Source organism: Hypomesus nipponensis, chromosome 19 (genome assembly GCF_054491055.1).
Source record: "Hypomesus nipponensis isolate SF chromosome 19, ASM5449105v1, whole genome shotgun sequence".
Classification (NCBI taxonomy): Eukaryota; Metazoa; Chordata; class Actinopteri; order Osmeriformes; family Osmeridae; genus Hypomesus; species Hypomesus nipponensis.
The window spans coordinates 13,188,763-13,204,158 of NC_140379.1; the positions used below are offsets into that span (position 1 = coordinate 13,188,763).

Sequence of the window (15,396 nt, forward strand, 5' to 3'; positions counted from 1 at the left end):
ACCGGAACTACCCTTTCCATTCCGATGACGTTACATTCAGGAAGTAAATGCTATTTTTGAGACAAGCATGTATTCACCCCGCTGCAAATAGCAAAATTAACACCGAAAAGTAGGGAATATAAACCTAACGAAACAAACAATTGTATTTACAATTTATTTCACAAGTTGCATTTTATATGTGTGTATCTATACTATCACTGCTAAATATGCTAGACGTCCAAGACAAGATATGCGAAGTAAAACCATAAGGTCGGCACTTTTAATGTAACATTTTGATTTACCCGTGCCATTTATTATAGCGTTACACAGATGTATCTTGCAACCAGGGATACCTCTCTAAGAAAACGTAGCTATAGCTTAACATCGTTCCCGAGCCATCCTGATCCTGAATGCAATCAAGGCTTATGCTCAAAACGGAACACAGTCTGTAACGCATGTTCCAGTGACGAATACTTTTAGGGCGTACACGTGCTGAACCAGGAGAGTGCCAACTTGCCAGGTAGGCACATAGATATATATATAAACATATCTATGGGTAGGCAGATGTGCAGCTCGATTCTTGTTCTTCTTATGAAGCTATCTGGACTTCCTTCCTCTGTGTCTATGCACGTGCCGTTGCTTTAATAAAACCAGCCCCGCATATGTGCGCCGCCCTCTCAGTGACCCTGCCTGTATGTTAGCAAGGACTGTTTTGATTCGCTAGTCAACTAAGTCAAGGGCAGGTTGTATCGGGAGCCCCAACTAGGTAGTGAATGAATGGGTGGTATATAATGATTTTCGCTGTAAGAACTAGTGGATTATATTCTGCTTAACGTCTATTGCAATTACTGTCTATTATTCAGTTAACGATTATTTTAATTGTGCCTTCAAAGTAATAAACAAAAAACGCAGTCTCCTCACGATTATCTAAACATGTCGTTTTCTAATTGTTCAGAGTCTATCTTGGAGGCAGCTATGCCATGCAAACCCATTTTATGCTGGGCCTCCCTGAGATCACTGAGAGGGATCCTGCCTGCTTGTACAGCCAGCCTGAATCGGGGGTGTCATGTGTGGTACTCATCCTGCTCCAACTCGGGCCCTTCTGGTCGTGGTGCACTGGGCAAAGAGCACCCAGCCACCTTATCTGAAGAAGTAGTGCCACACACACCTGTGATGCTCAAAGAGGTGCTGCGCTGTTTGAATATTCAACCTGGCCAGGTAAGCTTCAGTTCATTTACTATGTTCATCAGTTTCCTGAAAATGATGGGAGCAGATAGCTTGGGTAAATCAGCAGTATACAGTTACAGGGTCCAAATTAACCAGGCTAAGTGTGGTATAGGTATTGTCTTAGATTCTTTGAGTGTGTTCCAAATACGTGTGCTTCAATAACATTTACTAATTGCAGTTCCATTAGCCTTAGTGTAAATGCAATATCCCATGGAGTGAATGTGACCCTATCACCAGTGACCAGACTTTTTGGAAAGTTTGTTGCCAAACTTCAACATTTCTCTGCACACACACTCCTTAGTGGAGGGCATACATCGAGTCGCCTGGATGCCACACAGTACCTTCCTTGGCTTTCACTGAGAGTATGTACTATGGGGACAGATGGGCATGAGTCAAAGGGCCTTCTGTTGTGGTGGGCAGCAAGGGGGGGGCATGATAGGCCCCCCCGGAGTGGCCGAGACACGATGATGCGCGGACGGGGCTAGGTGGGGGCCTTGGGTCAACAACTTAGTCAGGCTCTGTGCCACGATGAAGCTGTTGGCAGGATACTGGGTGCTGCACGCTGTCCTCAACTTTAGCACCTTGTTAGGATACTCCTCCACTGTCCGCCCATAAGCCAACTGTCCCAGCATAGCGTGCCAAGCAGTTGCTATTAAAAACAGCATTTGATAGGTTAGCTAATGTCAATTCAGAAACATTGCAGTCACTTACTGTACATTGATGTGAGAAAATGAAAAAGTGTATTGTAAGTGTAAATTTCAAGTCTAGCAATACTAGGACTTTCACTGCTCCCACTGCTAGATCCTTACACAAAGCAATCATTGACACATCAAGGTCGAACTTGATTCAAGCAATTGACAGTTTTAGTTGTAATGTCACATGAAAGGATGAGAACATTCTTTTGGCCAGTGGAGTTCAGGTTAATAAGTGCATATCAGTTTATTATTTTGGAGGAAGCTGCACTTTGTTTGAGTTGAGCTTTAAAAGATCAAAAATATAATTTAAACCTGTGCAGATTCTGACCTATACGCTCCAATTAATAGTATCAGCTTCACAAAATGCAAGTTAAGCTGTTTTACGTGGCCTTAACTAACTTTGTGTCACTTTTGTGAATGGCTTTTACTGTGCTTTTTTTTCTAACCAATTCCAGCATATGTAAATCATTTTAGGCTATTACAATATGAATGAACATAGTTGAAATTCTTTGTGTGTCCGAGGAAGATTACAAAAAAGTCATGTGTGTCTAAGCATTCCCTAATCCATGCACCACCAGTCAGTCAGTTAGTCAGTCAGACAGCTTTATGCTTTCCAATGGAGCTATGAGAGCAGGCCACCATGGCCTCATAGAGACTGAGTGTGGGTGTCGCTGACAAGTCAATGATTGGGGCGGAGGAAAACCCGCCCCCGTTGTCAGCCAAACACTCACTCCAATCACAAGGGGAGTCAGATTAATATTTTGATCTGCCATTGTAAACCAATCAGGCCTGCGTTGTTGCTCTTGTCATCCCTGGCAGAGGAAGTATGAATGGAGCACTTAGGGAGATGATGGGAGTCTGAGAGCAAACACTGCAATTACGCCAAAGTGGGTAAATGCAGCCTTTCAGAGCACCACTGCCTCCCACGTACGCGGTCGGCGTAGATATCCCTCCACACAGGTGCTTGAGGCGCACTGGTGTGTGTATATATACTGTATTTCCCTGTTGCTTTCTCACTTTGTCAGGTCTAAATTAAGTAGTTTAGCCCACATTTGTCTTCCCTGTCTACAATAGAGGGGAACAAAAACAGCCACGCTCAAATCAATACGTGATTTTCTTTGTGACTGGTGTAGGCTATTGGTTCCTTTATCTTGAGATATGGCATGCTCTTAACACTCCCCCCCCCCCCCCCCCGTCTTCCTCACCTTCCCATCAACCATGAATTAACCAAACTGGATTGGCCTCATTGACCATCATTGACCATTAGCTCTTAAAAGATTATAGTTTGTAGAATTCAATATCACTCTATTCACCTTGGAACGTGGTTATGCTCTGCTGGGTGGATAAACATTTTAGCCTAATTATCTTAGCCGTCAGGATGCAATTGTAGCATTTGGCTAATTGAATAATAGGCGGTGTTTGGGCCCGGAGCGTGATTATCGGCCTATTACAGGGAAGACTCCGAGTCTGGGTGGCAGTTTGTGTTTGTGCTTGCCCTCCTCACACAGGAGCAGGTCTTGATTCCAAAGCTGGAGTTAGTTGAATAGATTGAAGCAGGAGGTGTAGCACTGAGTCTGGCCCTGAGAAAAGGCCCATCGTCACCTTGTAATGACATTGTTCAGGCCGTTTCTTACCCCGTGAGCATGATAATGGGGATAGTCCCTAGCAGGGAAACACCAGAAGTCACTTATCCTAGAAACCCTCCCCATACCCTGTCGCTATGCCTGTCTTAGGAAGATGACGAGTCATGGTCTGTGTGTCGTCTAACGAGTCATCAGAACCCTCTGGAGAGGGGCTTCGTATCACTCAGTCAGGACTCCCGTTGGGCGGCCTCGTCATTCAGATCCCAGGGTGAATCACCGTGCAATCATGCTCTGGCCCTGGGGACTAGGAGGAGGAGGGCTGCGTATTACTCAACCTTTCTGACGAGCTTTGATGAGTCCCTCTGTGTCATCCCCAAGTCATGCTTTGTTCTTTTATCTTAAGGTGTGTGATGAAAGGATGAAGAATGTGTTGGATTAGAATAGTTTTGCAATTTCTGGAAAACTCAGGGAAGTTGTGGAAGTTACGGAACATAAAGATTTTCTTTCTTTGCCCAAAACGGGGGAGGGGGGGGGGAACTATTCATCCAACCATCCCTCTTCCACTGCCTTCATAATTGTTATTAGACAGTGTTTTCAAAGTGTACAGAATCTGTCTGTCTGGACCCGATATTGTTGAGCGGGGTTTTTGTCTTTGTGTTTGGTCCACCCACCAGCACGACTATGGATTTCTTTCTCCCTCATTACCAGTCCACAGAGATGGAGTGGGTGACAGTTTTTTTCCACTTGGTGGCTGTGTCATGGGTTCCCTTTCCTCCCTTCCCCTCCACTACCCTCTCCCCTCCACCTCCCTCCTCCTCCCCACCCCACTTGCGTTCACACGCCCACTCACAGCGAGAGGACATCCCAGTGGCACCGCAGGTAGGAAGCGATTTGTTTATTTGTTTTAGCGCTGCCAGGAATCCCTGGCTGTCTGCTTGTTTTGTGTCACCTTCCGCTCCATCCTCCGCTTTTTCCATCTCACCTCAGCGGTGGGGCTGGGCTGGACAGGTGACTAAGCAGTGAGTAACGGGAAGTGGAGGAATCCTCTCCTGGACTCCTCCTGTCCTCTCCTCTTGCCTCCCCTCCTCCTCTCTTCTCTGTAAAATAAAGTTCAGTCACCTGGTTGTCTAGGGAGTAGAGCCAGACTGCTGCTGCTTTAGGAGGGTGAGGTGAGGAGAGAGGTGGATGGCCTGCCTGCTTGCCTTCCTGCCTGCCTGCCAGCCAGCGTGTCTACCTGCCTGGCTGTGTACTTTCAGACTCACCTCGCTCCCCCTTGTGGATTTAACATGGCCTCCCCATAGAGCACCTGCTCCTCTGCCAGTTCCTCTACTGGTTTCCCCCAACACAAGACATTTGCCTGATTAAGAGATTAAATCGCTTTGCTTTATATCATTGGGTCAACCAAGGTTGTGTGCATTTTTCAATTTTTTTCACAGGTTTCAAATGTCCATATTGATGCCAAAAAGGTTTTCAAGTATTTCAGATTGGATATTTACAATACAGTGCTTCATGTCCATCAAAGCTGAGATGGACAGAAAAGTGCTCTCAGGCAAACTCCTTCATGTAAAAATAGCTCAAAATGTGACGACAAGATGCATCAAGGACTAGAAGAAAATCTAGGTGGGCCACTGCATAATTGATAGGTTTAAGGTGAGTAGGCTACATATGTATGAGAGAGGGAGCAAGGAGTTTACTCCTGGGTAAGCTCGGGGCCCCCTCCGTGGGGCCCTGCCTGTGGTTCGCTTCACTCCTCCATTGTTTTCCGGAGCACGGAGTAGTGAAAGAGGAGGCTGGTGAATAATTGATCTCTGTAATTAAACACTCCAGCTAGGGACGTGGTGGCTGATTGACGGCCAGATATTAAGCTCTTGTCTCGTAAGGTTGCAGGTGTAGTCTGGGGTTATCAGTGGCCAGAGGAGTCTCTCTCTCTCTCCCTGGCTCATTACTTTCATGAGTAGAGGCGTTTCATGGCGGCGTGCTGGGGGCGTGGTGTGAAAGACAGTCTGGGACTTCATTAGCCAAATGGCATGGCTCTGGGTCGCCAGTGCACCAGGCGGCTAGGACCAGCAGAGCAGACAACCCCCTTGTGGGCGCTTCACCGAACACACTGTCCTGTTCCTCTCTCTGCCCATCTGTCTGTCTACCTGGGTGTCTGCCTGCCTTGTCTGCCTGTCTACCTTCCTGCCTCACCTGTCTGTCTGCATACCTACTTTACCTGTCTGTCTGCCTACCTGCCTTACCTGTCTACATGCCTGTCTCACAGTCTGCCTTATCTGTCTGTCTGCTTGTCTGTCTGTGTCTGCCTTATCTCTCTGTCTGCCTGCTGTCTGTCTATCTGTCTGCCTATCTGCTACCTGCCTCTGTCTGCAGATCATGTTTCACTTGAATAACAATTTATATGGCAGGCATTAAGTGGCAGGAGAATCACCATAATAAACCAGATGAGGGTATTGTTTTAAGATGATACCCTCACTGGACAGGGCTTCTACACAACAACCATCAGTGCAGTTTTTAAATGTTTAGTGAGAGCACGTGGGGCTGACAGCTTGCACAGTGACACTGTTTAGGATTTGATCTCAGTCCTTGTCTTTGCACAATTTAGACAGCTCTGTCAGTTGAAAGAGGTGGTACTGGACGCAGACTAGACTGGTTTATTGATCATCATGGGCTCCACATTTGCTGCTGTTTGCTTGATGAGATGTCATCCTGAGCAATATGTGTGCTCCTCCTCATCACAGTGCTGAGGTGATGTCTTCTTCTGTGAGTGCACAGAGAGAAGTGAGGACAAACTGGGAAAGGGGGTGAGGGCTGTGGATATCTAAGTGTGCTCACTTTTGGGGCTTGTCAATCAAGTGTGAGGGTCTAACGACTGCACTTTAATTAAATCTGAGGCCGTTTCCAATTAGTTAGTAGAGGCCAGGACACTCTGAATCAGGCAGGCTGACTCATCCACATGCCTAAAAGTCCTTCTCCCCCTCGGAGAGAGGAAATATCAGCTGCAGGAGATAATGCAGGAAGTGAAACTCTGAAGTCGAGACTCCCCCCCTCTCTCTGTGTGTGTGTGTGTGTGTGTGTGTGTGTGTGTGTGTAACTGTCTTCGTCTGTGTCTTTGTGTCTCCATCTCTCGCTCTCCATGTCCCCCAAATGCTGCAAAAGGGAAGCAACACCGGAACAGGTCTGCATCTGAGTGTGCATGTCTACAAGCCATCTGGCCAGAAATGCAGGTTTTTCCATAAACCGGCCATTTCCGCACAGGATCTGTCATGTCACCAAGTTGAAAACATTTGTGTATGACCGTTGGAAATACATATGGTATCAATACTACTGTATAGTAAGAGAACTCTAAGCTTTGTTCACACAGTAAGGGAGTGGACCAGTGAAGGAGGAGACTTCATTTCCTGCCATCTCATCACACACATCACACCCCAATCACAGCCAAACCTCCAGAGCCAGAAGCTTGTTCTCCCAGACCCCCTACTCACCCCACCCTTAATAAACACATTAATAATAACCTCGATCGTGAAAATATTTGTGAAAATCTCTCTCCCACTCTTACTTTCCCCTTTTTCCCCCCCATCTCCAGCCTTCACCATCTACTTTCCCAGTAAACAAAACAAAAAAAAAACATCTTTGTTATGGAAATCTACCGCAATAACAGTTAAAAGCTCATTGAGGTAATGCAGTTTCTAAGCCTTCATACAAACCCCAATCAAGGACATGTTGCAGAGATGAGTCATCCGCTCAATCTAGCTGTCTACAGGGCATACATCTGATTAGCATACCCACGCTCACGCACAGGGCGCAAATGTAAATATTGTAATAAAACCCTCAGTAATAACACAGCTCCAGTGTCTTGGAAGAGACTCCGTTTTGTTTATTTTTCTCACTTTCAGCAATTTTGTATGACTGTGAGCAAGTGCTCAAATAACAGTTATTAAAACTGGATTTCAGGTGCAGCTCTCACAAGTGTGAACCCTAATTTAGTTATTTCATCATCGTATGTCCATGTGCTACTGGAGGCTCCTTTCAGGTGTTGACTGCGTACGTCCATCATTAGACAGATTAGGTCTGTACAAATACTGTTTTTATTTTATTCATCCAAAATGTCACCTTTTGTAAACATAGGCTAATATTGACTCTCCAAATATTAGCCTATGTGGTATCACACACAAACATGTTAATAGTTAAAATTGACATTAATGGATAGCACTTGAAGTATAGCTGAGAGGCTTGATAAATGCGTCCTTTCTCTTTAGCGTATTTTATCAAAATGTCCGTGCACTTAAGTGTTGTTAGTCCTCTCGGCAACAGCAATCAGCCCCCACACAGCTCACTCTCCCATGGGAAGGAGCAAATTGATTAATTAAATACATGACTAATTTATTTATTCATGTAAAACATTGCTTAAAATAGTCAGGATGAAAAAAGAAAAATGCTCTGTGTTCTTAATGATATACGCACAATGGAAAAAAAAAGACTGTGAGAATACAGTTACTCAGCAACACTAAACTTTTTTTTTTTTTCTCTGAAGTGTTACTTAAACAGAAGATCCACAATCATAAAGAAACAGTTTGACAACGGTTTGAGTTCTAGTATTCAGCAGCATTAAATATAAATTACTACGGCGTAAAATGTGTGTCCTTGGGCTCCTGGAAGAGCCTAGTAGACAGACCTGGGTTGAATACCTAGATCGCTAGGTACGGTATTAGGATTATTAGAATGGACCTGATCTGGTCTAGGGTTATGGAGGAGGAAGGAGGGTGATGGGGGGGCTGGGGGGTTTAGAAAGGAGGGAAGATGGGAAGGTGAGTGGGGGGATGCATTACCCCCTGTGGTGCTGGGTTACACCTGGACTCGGTCATCCTGAACGCAGGAATAACGACATGCATATTCTCAGTCTGGCAGATGCATGGTGGGAGCAGGAAGCTGAAGCTGGTGCCCTGGTCTTCCAACCATCCATCACATACAGCACCTGTCTGCCTCAGTCTGGGGGTGATGACTGCACAGATATTATAGGATCAAACTACCCATGGTCTCATTGGTAGCTGCCAAAAGCACACCTAACCCATAGTTTTATTTATATATATATATATATATATATATATATGTGTGTGTCCTTATATATATATATACGGACCGTATATATATGTGTGTGTGTGTATATATATATATATATATATATATATATATATATATATATATATATATATATATATATATATATATATATATATATATATATATATATATATATATATATATATATATATATATATATATATATTAGTCCTCACTGGTCTTATCCTACAACAACGTAACTATTTTCAACACTGAGGTCTTTCAGACAGGCTCCCTAGGTAAAAGCCCTTCGTAGAGCTGGTAAGCTGTTGCTTAGCGATGTTTACAGTAGTAGGCCTACCCCCTCTCTCCCTCAGTGCCCTCGGCCTGCGTGCATGTTGGAAACTGTCCTGCGAGGCTTACCATCTCCGCTTAAGTAATTGTGGCTTATTGTTTGTGGTGGTAGGTCATCTGTTTGCACTGTATCTGTGTTATTGCATGCTGTGTTCAGCTGTAGCTTCCACAGAATAAACAGCGGACTGGTATTGAAATGGCTCCTGTTTGGCTTGTAGGTGGGTCTGGGTTGACTCTTTCATCCCCTCGGTACATGCCTTTATTGTTATAGCCCAGAAAACAGGTCTGAGGCGGAGCATGTGGCAGGTGCATCATGCGGAGCCTGCATTTCACTTCAAAGAAAGTGAAACACAATTATATTATTCAAAGTCAGACATTCTGACCTTCATCTTTTTACCCGTTCTGGTGATTTCCCCTTGTGGCTCCTGGTCGCCAGGGAGTCATATTTTGTAACAATACCCACACCTTTGGGTGCCTTGTGAGTGAACCATACTGAAGTCGTAAGCTGATATTGGGGATAGTGCTTACCCCTGAAACAAAGGGCGCTGATGAAAATTGTCTAGCTCCACGAAGCGGCTTGTCGTTCTGTCTGGAACTCCTCCCAAGCCCAACCGTACACTATAGATCACAGCTAACTTAAAAAGTAGACGAAGCATAACTAATTCAGCTTAATTCAGGCTTGGTTACAGTTTTGTATCATCAGAAATGTTGCTTACTCTATGCTTCACACACTAGTGCTCTAATATATAAAACACCATACATTTGGTGGCTCTGTACTATTGTCAGTTATCACAGAAGTTTTGAACTCGTTGAGGTACTAATGCACTTAAACCCCCCTCCCCCCTCCCCCCTCCTAACAGATACACAGACTGGTGATGGACTGTTGGTGGTGATCCTGTCTGTAACTGCCTGGGGGGGGGGGGGGGGGGGGGGGCTTTAATAGGGGATCTTTACACCGCTGTGATACAGACTCCCTCAACTATGAACGACCCCCCACACACACACACACACCCCATCCATGCATTTCCCTTTCTTTCATAGCTTATTGTCAAAGCAGCCTTCAACTACCGGAAGCATCTCCTTATACACTTCTCTCTCTCTCTCTCTCTCTTTCTCTCTCTCTCTCTCTCTCTCTCTCTCTCTCTCTCTCTCTCTCTCTCTATTTGCAAGGTTTTCACAGGCAGCGAGATCTTCATTTAGCTTGCCTCCCCTTCACAGACCCTAATGGACTTGGTCCCTGGCCTTCTTTGTCTTCCTTTAGTAGCACGGAATTCAGCTTCAGGAGAAGAAGGCATTTCTCCCACTGCTTCTTTGCATTTTGTGAATATAGTTGTAGGATTCCGACCCAGACCCCCTGTCCTTTCAGGCATCTTTCATTAGGAGCTGCTATATATAGTTTGTATTGTTTCCTTTGCACGCCTTGTTGACAATACTGTTACATTCTCTTATCCACGAGGCTAAGTGGAGTCTTTTAGCATGGGCACCAGTGGAGCGCATAGTCATTTTGAATAGATACGCTGTATCATGTTTGACCCTGTTTCTCATTTGTTCTTGTTAAAATGAATTAAGTTGAGAGGGTCTGGTGTGGGTGTGTGTACATTCCTTTCAATCCTTTCCTTGTCTCCTCCAGTGTTCTGGAATGTTCCCTGTCTCCTCCAGCATTATAGAATGTTCCCTGTCTCCTCCTGTGTTCTAGAATGTCCCCCCCTCCCGCTGGCATCAAGAAACATGTCAAACCCAAATTGCAACAAAAGTATACATTTTGTTCTTTCAAACCTGAGAGGAATCTGTTTGTCTTTTTTTCTTTCTGGCATTCAACAAAGCAGTGTGACTTTTTTTGGAGAGACATGAAGAGAGCAGACAGTCCAGAGAGGCTGATGTCCAAGCCAGAATCCCGAGGACAGAACACATGTGGCCTGGAGTAGATAACGCAACCATTCCAAACTCTGGCATGAGAGAAAAGTTAGTGTATTATTAAAGTGTACTTGAACCCTCATCGTTTAAGAGGATTTTCTCCTTCTCTCCTATTTTTCGGTCCTCCCCCGTCAGTACACAGCTGGTATGACTAACATCCTGTCTGTCTGCTGCTGAGACCCCAGTGAGACTGAGACCTTGGGTCTCTCATATAATCTCCTTCAGTTATTATGTTGGAAGATAAGTGTCAATCTATTCATGATACACAGCTAGTGTATCAGTATGTTTTTTTAATACCCCTCACTGTCCCTAACTCGCATATTGGTTGAATAAGCAATCTATAGGTGTGTGATGCACGTTTAATCAGTTTATTTACATCAGTGCTTCTGTTATTTAATAATAGGAAAGAATACTAGAACCAGAGGCACATACATTATGGTGAGGATGATGATAATGATGATGATGATAATGATGATGAAAAGGCTTGTCTGCATGCATTCAGTAAATCACTGCCTGTGTTTTGAGAAGATGAGTGGCTCAGTGAATCTCCAACCTGCAAGGCAAAATCACTGAGTTCATAGGAGGGGGGCGAGTGATGACTCATACACACTTAGAGGAGCTCACTTCTCTCTCTCTGCCTCACCTGCAGTATCCAAACATTTCCTCGCCAGCTGTCATTCACTACTTCCAGAACCATCCGACACACGCAGTACACACACACACACACATACAGGCACGCACACACGCAAACACGTGCACGCACACATCCGTAAATGATTCAACTTGGCAGTTTTCCTCCTACGATGTATGATGTATATTTAATATACGAATACAACTTTTGTTTATCGCTGTCAACGGTGTAGGCCATTGTTTACCAGTGTTGTTCTGCAGACTGAGAGCAGCCTGTATGGTGCACGGCAGGCGTTGGCTTCCCGGCAGAATGGAGTGGTTTCTGTAGAGTCTCCTGCGCCAGTCTCAGGACAGCCTCTGTGGGAGGCCAGCCTGACAGGAGCTTTATGAGAAGGTAGGCTGGGACGGGACTTGTCCATGGCACTGCTAACATCACCCACCGTATCTGGGGGCGGTGATGGAGGGGTAAATCCCCCCCCCCCCCCCTGTCCTCCTCCACTCTTGTTGTGAGTCCCGGGGAATGCCTGCGGTCGATATGCCGTGATTGGTGAGTCTGCCAGAGGTGGTGGGCAGTAGGCACATTACAGTCTCAATCGCACCTATGAGACAATTAACTAGGCATGAAATTATGACAGTCACCATCTCAACGCCCGGGCCAGACTCTACGTTTCAGGCAGATGAATTATGAAGGGGGTTTCTAGAGGCGAGCAGGGTAGGGACAACTGAGAACTGGCTTTTGAAAGCTGAAAAATCTTTAAAGACCATCTTGCACAGAGTTTATTACTTGTAATGTGAAAACAGGGAATTGGGGATATACTTGAGGGATTAAAAAGTACAGAATCATTATTATTATTATTATTACAAAGCATGTTGGGGATACTATTTGGTGGAGAAGAGGGTGGTTTATTGATTAATTCTTGCAGAGTTAGTTCAGTCAACCTATACTCCAGTGAGAAGTAACCTAGACAATGACCCAGATACTTTAGGCAGCTGTTTGGTCCTTGGCTATAGCTGTACTCTCACTTCAAAGGATTACCATGTTCTTGTCAGGACATGGGTTCCACTCATGGCTGCCCTCTTTGTGTTGGGCCGGGGATGGGTCTGGGTCTTGGTGTCTGCTGTGGGAGTCAGTGGGTAATTGAAGCACAGAGGCGGTACACTTCCATTAGTGTTGAAGTGAAATGCTCTGACGTGTTACTCCTGATGAGGATCAGCTGCAGCCGTATTCTGAGGGGAATGGTCTGGGACCCTGCTCAGTAAACGTAATTTAGAAACAAACAAGAAGGTTTACTAGTTCTCTCGTGTCTTCACAAGTCCCCCCCCTCTCAAAATAAGAGCCAATACCAATAATCTTGGCAGTTTTTAAAACACCTCTGAATGGGATTTGTTTTATTTGTTGTAGCTCTGCAGCATTCCATTCACAAAAGCGAGATTATCTTAGCATACAGAGGAAAACAGCCCTCTGGCAAGATTTTTTGGGAATTCCACTGGAACACAGAGACACACGCGTAGCGTGTACACACAGGGGTAAGATTCAGGCCTTACCTATTCAGGTGGGTCCGCTCAGGACGTGTAAAGGCAGGAGAGGCAGACGACCACACATGTCAGCCACCATCTTGATTGCTATCAACATAATAACCTATTGACAGAGCGATAGCCTGAAGCTTTCTCCTCCTTTAGAAAAATAATGCTGCTCTCACCTGCCATCTGGTTGGTGCACCAAGCCTTGACGTGTGGAGCCAGTGGACGGCCTGCTTTATTCTGTTTGAACTCCAGGTCCCAGCTGCACATCTCTGTATGTCCTACCTGCCTACTCTTGATCAGATTAAGAAGACCCCTCTCAGTTTGAAAAGAAGTAACCCAAGCACTACTCCCCCGCCCCTCCTTGTTCAGCACACACTTTACTTAATTAAAGACTGGACACGAGTAGTATAACTCATTTAGACTGTGTGCAAATGTGTGTTTAATAGATTAACGTGTATTTTTAACGGTAGTTTACAATGTCCTAATGGCCTTAACCAGTGCCAGCTGGCCGTCTGCCTCTCGTGCAGCCGAGTGAATCCATGGAGACGAGGTTGCCTCTCAGCCGTGTGACCCTGCAGCCAACCACAACCGCCATCATTCCTTCTGAACCATCACTACAGCCAGCACCTCTACCAGCCCTTACACATCTACCACCAGCACCTTTACCAGCCCTTACACATCTACCACCAGCACCTCTACCAGCCCTTACACATCTACCACCAGCACCTCTACCAGCCCTTACACATCTACCACCAGCACCTCTACCAGCCCTTACACATCTAACACCAGCACCTATTTCAGCTGTTTCTACACATTGTAGAAGGGTATACCTGTTCATAAAGGAATGCAGCATAAGGGTGCACAACATGAAGTGTGCAGATGTGTGTGTACGGTACATGGCATAAGCATGACACACCATGCTAATGCATCGGTATCACCCAGGAATCGCCCCATTTTTATGTGTACCACTATGTAATTTGTCTAGACGTGAACTTTGAGTGACAGAGGGAAACGCAAACCCAGCACCCCCCGGTGCTGCCATGGCGACGGACGCGGTGAGGAAAGCGATCCTGTCGAGGTGGATCTGTCCCACTAATGGTCTGTCTGTTAGTGTAACAGGATCTGTCAAAACTCCCCTCAGCGACATTTTAGATGCTTCACTGTAACTGACCTGGGCTGGGGAGTCACAAGTAGGATTTACGTGTGTCGTCTCTGCTGCCTTCTCTCAGGTTCCTGTCCCCCTTTTCCTAATGAACCCAACCAGAGGAAGAGGACCGGACATGACCGGATTTTCCATATGGTCATGGTCTACACATCAAGAAACTTTACTCATTGACAACTGCTACTTGTTTAACAGTTGTTGTTGTTTAACTGTTGTTAAACACGCAGGCCTAAGCACGTTCTTTCTCCTTTTTGTCAATGGCTCGGCGTGAGAAACGTGGTTGGCTGTGTGGCGATGTTACAGACTAGCTATAGAAGTCAAGAGGAATCCTATGGGGCACTGTTCTCAGCTCAACTGCCAACACGTTGCTGGCTCCAACTGCCACGCTCCAACCACTCCTAACTCTCCTCTCCCCTCTGCTGGGAAAGGCAGATATTACACACCCCGATGACGGAACACTGTCCTGGACGTCCAACTGATGTGGGTGACTCTTCAGTCATCAAGTCAGTGTGCATGCTGCAGGCTACATGAGCTTGCCATGCTCGCTATGTTGTCTTGTGGTGCTGTGCTGGCCACCCAACTATAATGCTGTCCAACTGCTTTAATATTAGGAAGTCTCATCTTGTTTCATCAACACTCTTAATCAGAGTGGACATGATCTGGTCCTTGTTTTAATGGAGAGTGAAAGAGAGAGTAGTTGAGTAGAGAGAGTAGAAGTCGAGAGACACAGCTAAAGTATACACAGATGGAGTGAAAAGAGACATTGCAATGTTTTATTCGGGCTGCGTTCTCTCCTGCTCTACTCTAATCCTGGTTGTCTCAGACCGACCAGTGAGAACTGTTCAGACAACCCTGTCTTAAATACCAATACGCACTAGGAAGGTACTTTTCCAGGTGAAAATGCATTAGCAGACAGCAGTCAAATCATTCAAGATTGTATTTATATTCAGTCGTATTACTTTTGCAATTCTTGAACAAAGGTTTTGTGAGGCGTGAGGAAGATAGTGCCAGTGACTTCTTGGCTAGTCAAATTATGACTCTCCCTCCCGCGGGTAACTGTTTAAACAGTTGCCATGCCAACTGCTATATATGATGGGATTGGTGCTAGTGCAGGGCAAGGTCAGATGAAGTCTTTTTTTTTCGGACTTTAGCTGCTTTAGAGCAGATCTTTCCAATTTGTATACCTTTAGTGTAATAGGATTTTAGTTCTAACTGTTAGACTCCCATTGTTCTGTGGCCATGGCCAATATGGGTTTTGTATTAATTATTG

The 15,396-nt window shown here is 45.3% G+C and overlaps 1 protein-coding gene across 1 annotated transcript in view; it reads left to right on the forward strand.

Annotated features, from left to right (window-relative positions):
- Positions 1-48: 48 nt before the first annotated feature.
- Positions 49-15,396, forward strand: part of mettl15 (methyltransferase 15, mitochondrial 12S rRNA N4-cytidine) — a 33,404-nt gene continuing 18,056 nt past the window's right edge. The window contains 2 exon segments of the mRNA XM_084683135.1: positions 49-499; positions 935-1,197. Of these exon segments, the coding sequence (XP_084539261.1) occupies positions 955-1,197 (243 nt within the window). The 5' untranslated portion in view covers positions 49-499; positions 935-954.